General features: G+C 35.1%; 1 protein-coding gene across 4 annotated transcripts in view; it reads left to right on the top strand.

Annotated features, from left to right (window-relative positions):
• Positions 1-13,955, top strand: part of SLC35A3 (solute carrier family 35 member A3) — a 48,622-nt gene that overhangs the window by 14,524 nt on the left and 20,143 nt on the right. For 3 of the 4 annotated variants that reach the window (XM_014780117.2, XM_004420786.3, XM_087446780.1), the window contains exons 2-4: positions 7,227-7,431; positions 11,511-11,665; positions 11,746-11,868. In XM_014780117.2, coding sequence (XP_014635603.1) covers positions 7,245-7,431; positions 11,511-11,665; positions 11,746-11,868 — 465 coding nt within the window. In that variant the 5' untranslated portion in view covers positions 7,227-7,244. The remainder of the gene's footprint in view (positions 1-7,226; positions 7,432-11,510; positions 11,666-11,745; positions 11,869-13,955) is intronic. The other variant, XM_087446766.1, reaches the window with a different exon arrangement.

Raw genomic sequence — 13,955 nt, 5'->3', positions numbered from 1 at the left:
ATATTCTTGGTACTTTACTGTATTTTTAAAATCCACTTTTTTTCCTCAAGAAAGATCTGTTATTTTTTAGTAGATGGTGGAACTTTGTGATTGTAAGACTTTATTTTCTGTATAACTAAGAAACCCAAAAAGTTGTTGAAATCGTATTGGTGGGAATACGAAATGGTCTAGGTACTTTATTTTCCCTTTACTGCTAAGGTCCTGGGGTTTAGGGATTTCCAAAAAGCTGAAATTAGAAAAGTTGACAGAATCTATACCAAAATATCATTAGATGTCTTTGGGTGGTGGGATTATGGTTCAAATTTTTACTTATTAATATAATTGTAAAGTTTCTACATTTTTCTCACCAAGAATATACTACTTGTGAAAGTGAATAAAATGATAAATGCTTTTTTTAAAAAAAACGGAACCAAGGGGCTGGCCTCATGGCATAGTGGTTAAGTTCAGCACATTCCATTTCAGCAGCCCAGGTTTGCATGTTTGGATTCTGGTCGTGGACCTATACCACTCGTTAGCCATGCTGTGGCAGCGACCCACATACAAAATAGAGACAGATTGGCACAGATGTTAGCTCAGGGCGAATCTTCCTCAGCAAATAAATAAATAAATAAATAAATAAATAAATTAAAAACAACAAAAACAACAGAACCAAAACAAAGAAAAGCCATCAGAATGAAATAGTGTAATTTACTCTAGTAATCAGGCAGAGTACATTTTTCAGGTCTTAGCTGTTGTGGTGAAAGTGGAGCATCCAAGCATCCTGACTTTTCTAACCCTGCTATAAATCTGAGAGCCTCGCTGAACCCAAAGTGAGTTCGGGGAGTTTAATAACCAGGGTCCTTAAAGGAACATGGATAGTAATTTGCTGACTGCTTCAAGAGGTTTTTGACAGTAAACTGAATGAGGCTACATTTGTGAAAGAACTTAGCTCTGTTTCTTGTTGGTTATTGGTATGTAAGTTTCTTAGATAGGAGATTTTTATGAAACAAAGAATAAACTTGGAACCAGAGGATAGGCAACACCTGAAAGGATAAAAGAAGGGGAATTAGGTGATAAGAGAAAAAAATAGAGATAGGACTGAAATTAAATTTTAAACGTTAAATTGTTTAAAGTTTGTTTTCAATTATAATGGGAAAATATTGTACACGTAAATGAAGAAACAATGTTAATTTTATAAATTAGAGAAGTGGAACATAACGTTTGTTTTGGTCGATTTTGAATATATGGAATTGCTATGTACTTATGGTTTGTATTAAGTGAAAATACTTAGTTTTACCTGTGTTGTACTCCAAAACCAAACTATGTATTTGCATAGTCTTAGAAATACTAGTGTTTTGATTTCATTCATTTTGAGTTTATTCTGCTCTTAGGCAGAGTTGAAATTAAGTTGTAATTCTTTACAAATGATCTAGTACAAATGATCATGTGTTTGCATATATTTTACTTTTTGACTAGAAAAACAACCCAGTTCTTTTCTTCTGTGTGTCTCCTTTACTCCTCACACAGAACACTTCATTTCTGACACTCTGGTCACCAAACGTGTGGAGGTTTTTCCCCACACCGAGAAACTCGCTGCGACACCAGTTGGATGTCCTAACAATTTAACTCAATTCTGACACTGTCTACCTAGAGATAGTGTCAGACCCCACAGGTTAAGGGCTCAGTCCCACAAGACTGCTCCCACCCTACTTCAGTTGCTGATTGCAAGTAGTAGGTCCCCAGTTTACCCACAACTTCTGTCCACCTTGTCTGTAAGTTGGAGACCACCCTCTCCTCAGTTTCCATTAATTTGCTAGAGCAGCTCAAGAATGCAGGGAAACACTAGTTTACATTTACCAGTTTATTAAAGAATATAGAGGAACAGCCAGATGAAGAGATAAGTAAGGTAAGGTCTGGAAGGGTCCTCAGTGCAAGAGCTTCTGTGCCTGTGGAGTAGGGGTGCTTCACCTTCCCAGTGTGGATGTGTTTGCCAACCTGGAAGCTCTCAGAACCCCATACTGTTGGGATTTTTATGGAGGCTTCGTCAGGTAGGCATGATGATCATTAACTCCATTTTCAGCCCTTCTCCCCTGTCAAGAGAATGGAAGATGGGGCTGAAAAATCTCAAGCTTCTAATCATGGCTTTTGCTTTCTGGTGACCAGCCCTCATCCAAGAGCCATCCAGAAGCCCACCCAAAGTTGCCTCATTAGAACAAAAGACACTCCTATCATCCAGGAAATTACAAGGGTTTCAGGACCCCTGTGTCAGGAGCCAGGGGCAGAGACCAATATGTATTTTTTTCTCTTATCTCACAGACTTAATAAAAAAACATTGTGACTAAGAGTATTAAGAACTGTATTAATAATTGAGAACTGTATTATCAAGGTGAATGTTTATATTGATGCTGTATATACTTGGAAATGGAAAAGCAAAATTATAAAAATGGTATATCCTAGCTTAGAATCTGACTTTAAAATTTTCGTTTGAAAAGAAATTAGAGCATTGCTGTTATAACAGGTACATTATGGTCTTAATTGTACAGAATAAACAAAAGACTTTCTTGAACAGATTTGAAATCATTGTTTGACGTTTTCCAGGAGAATCAGATGCCTATGCCAAATGTAGATTGTTGGCAACTTGCTCTCCTTCCATGCAGAGTTAAGGCCAGAAGGATGTCCTCTGGAATTCTACAGTAGCATGTAGTGGGAGCTGGGGAACCTGATATTTAGCTATATAACCTGATATTTCCAATTAGTAGTTATATAACCTTGAAAAAGTCATCTAACTTCTCTGTTCACTGTTCATTTTAAAATGAAGAGATTGTACTAGATGATTTCTAAAGCATCTTCCACCTCTAAAATGCTGTAATTTTATTTCACCTTAGGACTGTTTTGCTAATGCAGATTTACAAAAGCAAGATAGATGGTTGGTAAAGAAGTTTATGTATTCTTTCTTCTAAGCTTGATTCTCTAATAAATTATGTGACAAAAATATATGTTATTCAGACTTTTTCTCTGGAATTCAAATGAAATGCTTAAGATAGTTTTTTTCCAATCATTAAATATATTTTTCACCATTGAAAATTTTATGCTTATATTCATAGTGCTGCATTGTTTGTGTTTGGGGCATATTCTATTGGAGATAGGAATTGCTAAATTTAGTAAACTAGGCTTTGTGCCTTCAAGGATAGGCCATATTGTAACCATGGTGTCTAGTGTAGGCACTAAATATTGGTTGTTGAATCTGTTTGAATATATTACATGATATTATAATACTTATGGGGCAGAAAGAAAAAGGATCATATATCTAGAACCATAAATGGTGGCTTGGTTGTGAGAGTTCTAAACATATATAGTATAAACAGAGTTCATATTAATAAAATTTAGGGTGGAAGTTGTAATCATGGAAAAGATAGAGAGTTGAGGTGAAGAACAAACTAACAGAACGACATTGACATTAATCCAAAGAAATCAGAGCCAGAACCAAAGCTAGGAGGAAAGGCTGGCAAGGAATGGTACTACTTAGTATGTCCTCAATCTTTAGTTCTTTTTAATCAACTTTATTGAGTTGTAATTTACATGTAATAAAATGTACCCATTTTAAATGTATAGTTCAGTGAGTTATGATAAATGAATATAATCTTATAACCACCACAGAATCAAGATATAGAATATTTCTGTCATCAGCAAAAAATTCCTTGCTATCCCTTTGCACTCAACCCCCAGTTCCAAACCCTGGCCACAGGCAGTTATAAATTTGCATCTGTCACTGCAGATCAGTTTTGCCTGTTCTAGAATTTCATATAAATGGATTATATAGTATATACTGTTTTGTCTAAACTTTTTTGCTTAGTATGTTTTTGGGATTCATTGATGTGTTAGCTTGTATCAGTATTTCATTTCTTTTTATTGCTGAGTTGTATTCCATTGTGTGGATGTACCACAATATGTTTATTAATTCACCTATTAATGGGCATTTGGTTTATTTCCTATTTCTGGCTGTTACAAATAAAGCTCCTCTGAATATTCATATGCAAGTATTGTTACAGACATATGTTTTCAAATCTCTTGAGTACACCTAAGAAAGGAATTGCTAGGTCATATGAGAAGATTATGTGGTTGGTTTTTTTTTAATAAGCTACCAAACTTTTTCAAAGTGGTTGTACCACTTTACATTCCCACTAGCAATGTTCAGAGTTTTATTTGCTTTAAATCCTCTCCAACACTTGGTAGCATCAATTTTTACAATTTAGCCATTCTAATAGGTTTATAATGGTATGTTGTTGGGGCCGGCCCCGTGGCTTAGCGGTTAAGTGTGTGTGCTCCACTACTGGCGGCCCGGGTTTGGATCCTGGGTGCGCACCGACGCACCGCTTCTCCGGCCATGCTGAGGCCGCATCCCACATACAGCAACTAGAAGGATGTGCAACTATGACATGTAACTATCTACTGGGGCTTTGGGGAGAAAAGAGGAGGGGGATTGGCAATAGATGTTAGCTCAGAGCCAGTCTTCCTCAGCAAAAAGAGGAGGATTAGCATGGATGTTAGCTCAGGGCTGATCTTCCTCACAAAAAAAAAAAACCAAATTGGTATCTTGTTGTGGTTTTAATTTGTATTTCTCTAATGTCAATGATGTTAAACATCTTTTCATGTGCCTATTAGCCATTTATTATATCTTTTTTGGTGAAATGTCTATTCAGATCTTTTGTCCATTTTAAATTGGGTTTTTTGTCTTTACTTGCTCTGTTGTTAAAAGTTCTGTATATATTCTGGATACAAGGCCATTGTCAGATATATGTGTTCAGAATATTTTCTCCCATGATATGATTTGCCTTTTATTATTTTTGCAGTATCTTTGGAAGAATAGTTTTTAATTTTGATGATGTCCAGTTTGTGCATATTTTTCTTTTATGGTTTGTTTTTTGTATCCTATCTAAGAAATCTTTGCTTATCTTTGTGGCTATGATTTTCTCCTATGTTTTTCTTCTTGAATATTTATAGTTTAGCTTTTATGACAGGTCTGTGATCCATTTCTAGTTAATATTTGGTATGAGGCAGATAACGGTAGAGGTTCATTTAAAAACAAAATACAGGTATTTCATTGTTCCAAAATTATTTATTGAAAAGACTATCCTTTCTTCTTGGTATCTTTGTGAAAATCATTTGACTAAATATGTATGGATCTTGTTCTGGACTTTATTCTGTTCCATTGATTTATACTTCTATCCTTATGTCAATACCAGTTTTAATTACTAGAGCTTTATAGTGAGTCTGGAATTTCAGTAGTTTAACTCCTCCTACTTTATTCTTCCTTTTCAAAATTGTTTTGGTTGTCTAGGTCCTTTGTATTTCCATATAAATTGTAAAATCAGCTTGTCAATTTTTATCAAAAAAGCCTGCAAGGATTTTGTTTGGGATTTCATTGAATCTTTAGATCAATTTGAGGCAAAATGTGTGACTTGAATGGAGAGGCAGTTAACTGACCACAGATTGCATTAAGTCTTTCCTTGAAGGAGAATCTTAGTGGAGCATCTCCATGTCTGCAGAGTTATAGTGGTTGATAGTGTTGTTCAGATCTTCTAAATTCAGTGTGCGTGTGTGTTTCTATCAAGTACTGAGAAAGGTGGGTTAAAATCTTACATTGTGACTGTGGACTTACCTGTTTTTCTTTTTAGTTGTGTCAGTTTTTTCTTTATGTGTTTTGAAGCTATGTTATTAGGCATGTATACATGTATAATGGGTATATCTTCCTGATATATTGACTCTTTTATCATTATGAAATATCCTTCTTTAATTCTAGAAATAATTCTTATGTGATCTATTTTTCCTGATATTAATATAGCCCCTCCAATTTTCTCATAGTTATTTTTCTCATGGCATATCTTTTCCTATCCTTTTACTTTTTAACCTATTTGTATCTTCAGATTTAAAGTGAGTCTCTTAGAGTTAATACTGAATTACTTTAGGGAAAATATAGGAACTTTGCAACTTTTATTATTGGCAGAAGCTGGGTGGAGGGTGCATACTCCTGAACTATGTTTTCAACTATGTGAGTTTAAAATTATTTCAGGAGTGTTGATAATTGCTTGTCGTCAATGCATTTTTGTTGTAACTTCTTTAAAATTCTTGTCCGATAATTCCAACATCTGTGTCAACTCTGTGTTGTTATTGATTGTCCTTATTCATCCTAGTTGAGATTTTTCTTGTTTTTTGGTAGGATGAGTATATTCATTTTGGATTATATCCTGGACATTTTGAGTGTTATATTATGAGACTTTGGTTCTGACATAAATCTTCTGTATTAGAGGATAGCCACTGGGGAGGGATGAAAGGTGCTGCCTCTTTGCCGAGATTCACCTTGTATGGGGCAGGAATGGTCGACAGGGCTTTGCTCCCATAGTCTGTGGCTGCAGCACCTGGTGGGAGTGGGGAGGGCCACAACCTCTGCTTTCATTAGTGCAGGGTGGGGATGGTCAGCAAGTCTCTGCCCCACATATTACACAGCACCCAGTTTGGATGGTTCTATCCTGCAGGGCTGCTGTCTTCCCACTTCTTTGGTTAAAGACCATGGGTTTTTACTTTGGGCATTTTTGTTGTTGATCTACACCTGTTGGTGGTTCCAGGTTGTACTGCTATAGCACCCGGGGTGAGATATGTAGATGGCAAAAAATCTCCAGGGAATTCATTGCTGAGTCATCAGTCAAGATCTGAAGTCTCTAGAAAGTTTGTCTTATTTTCTTCACCTTTCAGAGTCTTCTGGTAGTTGCTTTGTCTTTGGTCCAAGGTTTATAGTTGTAATTAGCAGGAAGAATAGGGTGGAATGCAATTACTCCATCTTGTCTGGAACCAGAAGTCTCTTACTGGTTTTTAATACAGGCGTACCTCAGAGATATTGCAGGTTTGGTTCCAGACCACTGCAATACAGCGAATATTGCAATAAAGTGAGTCACATAAATATTTTGGTTTCCCAGTGCATATAAAAGTTATGTTTACACTATATTGTAGTCTATTAAGTGTGCAATAGCATTATTTCTAAAAAAAAATGTACATACCTTAATTAAAAAATACTTATTTGCTAAAAAATGCTAACCATAATCTGAGCCTTCATCGAGGCAAAATCTTTTCACTGGTGGAGGGTCTTCTAAAAAGTGCAATATCTGTGAAGTGCAATAAAATGAGGTATGCTTATATATTAGTTTCTATACTTTCTAATTTTGTTTATTTGCCCTGTTTATTTTGTTTTTCAGGCAGATGAAAATAAAACAATGTCCGCCAACTTGAAATACCTTTCCTTGGGAATTTTGGTCTTTCAGACTACCAGTTTAGTTCTAACGATGCGTTATTCTAGGACTTTAAAAGAGGAGGGACCTCGTTATCTATCTTCTACAGCAGTGGTTGTTGCTGAACTTTTGAAGATAATGGCCTGCATCTTATTAGTCTACAAAGACAGCAGTAGGTATCTAGGTTTTCTGTTTTTAAGTCATTGCAATTTATTTAATTGTTTTAGTGTTATTCACATATCATATATATGTAAATATATATTGGTAACTACACATTTGAACACTATTGCATTATCTAATGCCTTGGTAAGAACATTTCAATTTTCATTTTATTAAGACAGCTTTAATCTAGTAATAAAGGCATTTTAGTCTAATCTGTATCACGGTTCACATCTTCTGGTTAACGCTGTAAATATGAAACATAGTTTTTTGCATTTATAATAATTTGAGAATAAGTAAATTCTATAATTCTGTGACTATTAGAATTTTTAGCGGAGTCATAATTTCTTACTAAAGTCAAGGCTTTTTATTTTATTTGCTATATGATTAGTCCAGCAGTGAGTAATTTGATATAGTTTTTTTAAAAAACAGCGTTATTGAGATATAATTCATGTACCATACAATTCAGACTTTAAAATGTACAATTCAATTTTTTTGGTATATTACATGATTAATTCTTTTAAGTTGTAGTTATACATATATCATAAAATTTGTAACTTGAACCATTTTTAAGTGTACAATTCAGTAGTTAATTACATTCACAATATTGTACAACCATTAGCACTGTCTATTTCTACAACTTTTCATGACCCCAAACAGAAACACTGTAACCATTAAGCAATAACTTCCCATTCTCCTTTACCCCATCCCCTGCAAACCTCTAATCTACTTTCGCTGTGAATTGGCCTATTCTAGATATTTCATCTAAGTAGAATCAAAAATGTTTGTCCTTTTATGTCTGGTTTGTTTCACTTAGCATAATGTTTTCAAGGTTTGTCTATATTGTAACATGTATCAAATCTTCATTCCTTTTTATGGCTAAATAATATTCCATTGTGTGTGTATGTGTGTATAACATTTTATCCATTCATGTATTGATGGACACTTGAATTGTTTCCACCTTTTGGCTGTTGTGAATAATGCTGTAATGAACAATGACTAATGCTGCGATAGACATACAAGTCTGTGTTCAAGTCCCTGCTTTCATTTCTTTTGAGTATTTGCTTCAGAGCGGAATTGCTGGGTCATATGGTAATTCTATGTTTAACTTTTTGAACAACAGCCAAACTGTTTTTCACAGGAACTGCACCATTTTGTGTTCCACCAGCAATGTACAAGAGTTCCAATTTATCCACATCCTCACTAACACTTGTTATTTTCTGTTTGTTTGTTTTTTTTAATTATGGCCATTCTAGTAGGTGTGAAGTAGTATCTCATTGTGATTTTGATTTGCAGTTCCCTAATGAATAATGATGTGGAGCATCTTTTCATGCGCTTATTAGCCATATGTATATCTTTAGGGAAATGTCTATTTAAGTCTGTTGCCCATTTTTGAATTGGGTAGTTTGTAACTTTGGTATACTTTTGAAACTATCATGGTGGCCATTGTGGCTGGAGCACATTGATCTGGGAGGAGAATGGAACAAAGAGAGACTGAATTAGTATTCAGTAAAAATAAACAATGCAGGATAGCCTTGAAGGCTATGAATGTCATTGTAAAAGCAAAGGGAAATAATTTAAATCTTTAAAATATGTTCCGTTTTGCACTAGAAAAGGCCAACATGACAGCTGCATTGACAGGGAAGGAGGTACAAGAATAGGTGCTGGAAATCATGTATGGAAGCTTTTGCTCTAGTCCAGGCAAGAAGATGATGGTGGCTTAAACTATGTTGTTAGAGAAGGGAGGATATTTATGAGATTTTTTTTGAGCTACAACTGACACGATTTGCTAGTAGATTAGGTGTCTGAAGGTCAGGGAACAGGAGGAATCCAGTTTGTGGAATAATTCCTAGGTTTTTAGATTAAATTATTGGGTGAATAGGTGTACAATGAATGATATATGGAAGATAAGATTTGGGGGAAAATTAAGGCTTCTCTTTGGTCCATGTTACACTTGAGATGCCTGTAAGGCATTCAAATTGAGATATCAAATAGTAGAAAAGATCATTATGGAGCTCAAGTATTTGTCAGCTTATATATTACTTTAAAGTTAAGGATTGGATGAAATAATCTAGTATATACTGAAAAGAGAAGAAGGCCAAAGACTAAACTGTAGCATTCCCAACATGTAGAGGTCATATTGAGAAGGAGGGATAAGCAAAAGAAGACCAAAGGAGTTACCAGCAAGATAGGAAAAAAACTATGAAAATGTAATAGGAAAGCTGAGAAAGTAGTGTTTTTGCTGCTAAAGTCTAGATGAATGGAAGTATCCACTCATTTAGCATTGTGGAGCCAAAGGTATCTTTGACATTGAGTAGTTGGCATTGTAGAGAGATGTTATAAAACCAGCTTTCAGTGAACCAAAGCACAGATAGACAGACCATGCACAAAAATAAATTCCAGGTGGATTAAAGATTGATATTTAAAAGGTAAAACTTTATGTCTTTGGTACCATGAATGATTTCAAACAAGATGCAAAAAACACAAATAAACTGTAAAGGAAAAAAATAGATAATTTTGGGTACATTAAAATGAAAAACATCTGTATATCAAACCAAGTGAGAAGACAAGCCACAGACTAAGAGAATATAGTTATATCACATGTAACTACCAATAATTAATATCCAGAAGGTACAAAGAACTCCTACAACTCGATAAGAAAAAGACAAGCAACTCAATAGAAAAGGACAGAAGATATAAATGGGCAATTTACTGAAGAGGAAACCTGAATGGCCAATATATATATAAAAAGATGCTTAGCTTCGCTAATTATCAGAGAAATCAAATTGAAACCACAAGACTCAATTTCACTACCTCACATTGGCAAAAATAAAAAGTCTAACAATACCAGGAACTGGCAGGAACGTGGAACAAGACTTGCCCTAAACTGCTGGTGAGAAAAATATGTGATAGCATTAATTATTTAAAAATTTAATTTAAAAAAATGAGTAATATTTTAGATTTTTTTTCCTGCTAAAACTAAGAAAAACTCTTTTGGTAATTTTTATTTTACTTACATAATTTTTTGACTTATTTTAGGGTGAGGAAAAGATGAATATGACATAGCAATCTTTAAAGTTTTTTTCATTTAAAAAAAGTTTTCATAATCAAAGTTTTCAAGTTTTATGTTAGGAAAGAAAATTATCGGTAAAGTGTCATTGTTGGTAAAGTGGTAGGGTTCCTTAGAATTTATCCTTTTTCTAGGAGTTTATATATCTCTTAAAGTTCTTTGGACATTTTTTTTGATTGATACTGTAGGTTGGCTAGCTCAAAGTCCATTTCCAACTCCTTTTTCCCTTTCTTGTCTCTAATGTGGAGGATATAAAAGACAAGACTTGATTTCCCAGCTCCCTTGCAGCAAGGGGTAGCTATGCACCACAATCCTGTGTGAGCGAAGAAGATGCCTGCTGGTCACTGTTTTCTCCTCTTCTTTCTTGCTGCCTAAGAGAAGAACCAGAGGTACAGCAGTCATTTGGTGACCTTATTGCAATAATCATGTAGACAATAGATGAAAAGCATGAAGGTAAAAAGCCATTATATATAGAGAGAGAGCTTAGGTCCTTGATGTCATCACTGAGCTGCTGTAGCAGTTTTGGTCCTGGACTCATGATATGTGAGACAAGTCTCCATGGGACTGAGCCAGTGTTGGTGGGGTTTTCTGTTTGTAGCCAAACCCACTCCCTAACTGATTTCTTTTTATGTAAAGAATTCACAATTATTAATCGGCATCAAATGGCTGATGATAAAATGGAATGCACAAAATACAAGATTTTATAATGTTGCTATGATAAAGTAAGAATACTGGGTTGAAAAATTAATACTTTGAGTTTTTGTTCATCATAAATACATGTATATAATCAATTTGTATTTCTCGATGAAAGAACAGAAGGATAATGCTCTTCTTAATATGCTACCTTATATTTAACATTTGAAATATTAGCATCATTAAAAGTATATTTTAGGCCTAAAAGTATCTTAACATGTAGCCGAATTTCCTTTTTTACAGGTGAGAAAGCTGAGGCTTGAAAGAAGGTATGTAACTTATTCAGAGTTATTTAATTACTGATTTTGCCCATTTCATGTTTTTTCTAGAATGTAGTCTAAGAGCACTGAATCGAATACTACACGATGAAATTCTTAATAAACCTATGGAAACGCTTAAACTTGCTATTCCATCAGGGATATATACTCTTCAGAATAATCTACTCTATGTGGCACTGTCAAATCTAGATGCAGCTACTTATCAGGTACTGAAAATACATTTTTAGCAGTCCTTCTAAGAAACAAACAAACAGACACTAATAATATTAGCTGTTTTCTTTTTCAGGTCACATATCAGTTGAAAATTCTTACAACGGCATTATTTTCTGTGTCTATGCTTAGTAAAAAATTAGGTGTGTACCAGTGGCTCTCCTTAGTAATTTTGATGACAGGAGTTGCTTTTGTACAGGTAACTATTCAAGATAAGTATACCTTTCATTATATCACAGTTTCAAAACCTTATTTATTGTGCATGAAGAATATGGTTCTATCATTTGTTGAAGCAAATAAATGCTTCTTCTCACAACTGATATATTTTTTGATGGCTTCCTTTGAGCAAGATACTACATTGAGACTGTAAGTGATACAAAGAAATAAATAAAAATCAAATTATCTGACATAAAGAACAATCTAGTTAGGGAAATAAGACACTGCATGTAAAACAAAGCTGATTTTTACTGGATACCTGGAGCATTTGAGAGTAATCACTCCCTTATTGCCTATCAGCTTCCCTGATACCATTCTTTCTTGGTGATTCCTTATTGGTTTCCTTCCTAGGGTCCTCTTCCTTGATACTTCCTTTAGATATTGGGATTGCTGGTAGGCTTGTTATTTCTCTTAAATTATGTCCTTATTTTTGGAGATTTCATCCATTCTGGAGGTTTTTATTAAAACATATACTGATAGCTTCTTGGTGTGTGTCATCAGCTCTTGTTATCACCTGTAGTTTCAGATTTGTATATCTAAAAGCCTGTTGGACATCTTTGCTTGGTTGTTCAATAGGCTTTATAAACTCAGCATATCCAAAACTAAACTTTACCTTTTCCCTGCCAAACCTGTTCTTATTTCTATTTTTTCCAGTCATTATTTACTCAGCCTGGGATTTCTCCTAGACTCTTCCTTCTGCCTGTACATCCAATCAGTCTCTAAGACCTTACTGATTCTCCTTTCTAATTCTTCTTGATTTTGTCCTTGTCTGTCTGTCTCTAACATCACTTCCCCAGTTCATGCTGCCTTTGTTTCTTTTTTTTTTTATATTTTTTTTGTTTGTTTTTTTGTGAGGAAGATCAGCCCTGAGCTAACATCCATGCCAATCCTCCTCTTTTTTGCTAAGGAAGACTGGCCCTGGGCTAACATCTGTGCCTATCTTCCTCCACTTTATATGGGACGTCGCCACAGCATGGCCTGACTAGTGGAGCATCACTGCACACCGGGGATCCGAACCCAGGCCGCCAGCAGCGGAGCGCGTGCACTTAACCGCTACGCCATGGGCCGGCCCTGCTTCTTTGTTTCTTACGTGATCTTTTGCCTCCTGATTTTTTTTCACTTTAGTCTTACCCATCCCCATTCAGCCTCCACTTAGTCATCACTGTGGTCTATCTAAAAACAAATCCAATCATGTCAATTTCCTGCCATCCAGAGGCTCCCATCACTTTCCCCAGAGTGTGGCATATATATCTTTTTTTTTTTTTTTTATAATTTTTATTTATTTTTTCCCCCAAAGCCCCAGTAGATACTTGCATGTCATAGCTGCACATCCTTCTAGTTGCCGTATGTGGGACGCGGCCTCAGCATGGCTGGAGAAGCGGTGCGTTGTTGCGCGCCCGGGATCCGAACCTGGGCCACCAGCAGCGGAACGCAGGCACTTAACCGCTAAGCCATGGGGCCGGCCCCTGTGGCATATATATCTTGAATAAATATTTTTAATGGTTATTTTCAGTGGGTATTACAAACCCATATCAAACCCATATTTTCATAGATATTACTTTAAGATAAGCTAAAATAGGTATTAAAATTTTAAAAGTGAGGTATTTTAAATAAAATATCAAGTAATTAATAGTTGAAGTAGAACATGGATTTCACAAAAACCATAAAGGCAAATAACTGAAGTTTCAGGAATACGTGTCTACAGGACAAAACCAAGAATGGTTAGCATGATACCATATGGATCTTCCATAATAAACCAATAGATCCAGACTCATTCTTGCTGCTCCAACACTTCACACTCTGGATTTTTACAACTGAACTGCTTGTAGAGGCTATTTTGTGCATCTGTGCATTTATTCATTCTCTTTCTCTGTTTTAGGGTATTTTTTGACATTATAAATTCTAACAGTAATATCACTGTGGGAAAAAAAATAAAATGATTCTAAGGTTTTCTTTCAAAAGCTCTCCTCTGCAATCCCCAAGAATGGTATTGGTTTCATTTTTATCTTAAGGTCTAAGAGTGGGCTGTAAATATGCACTTTGTAAAATTATAGGAATTAAATTTCAATT

This window comes from Ceratotherium simum, chromosome 2, assembly GCF_057802395.1.
Source record: "Ceratotherium simum simum isolate JZ-2026a chromosome 2, ASM5780239v1, whole genome shotgun sequence".
Classification (NCBI taxonomy): Eukaryota; Metazoa; Chordata; class Mammalia; order Perissodactyla; family Rhinocerotidae; genus Ceratotherium; species Ceratotherium simum.
The sequence above is the reverse complement of the archived record's forward strand: the minus strand, read 5'-3'. Positions and strand labels throughout refer to the sequence as shown.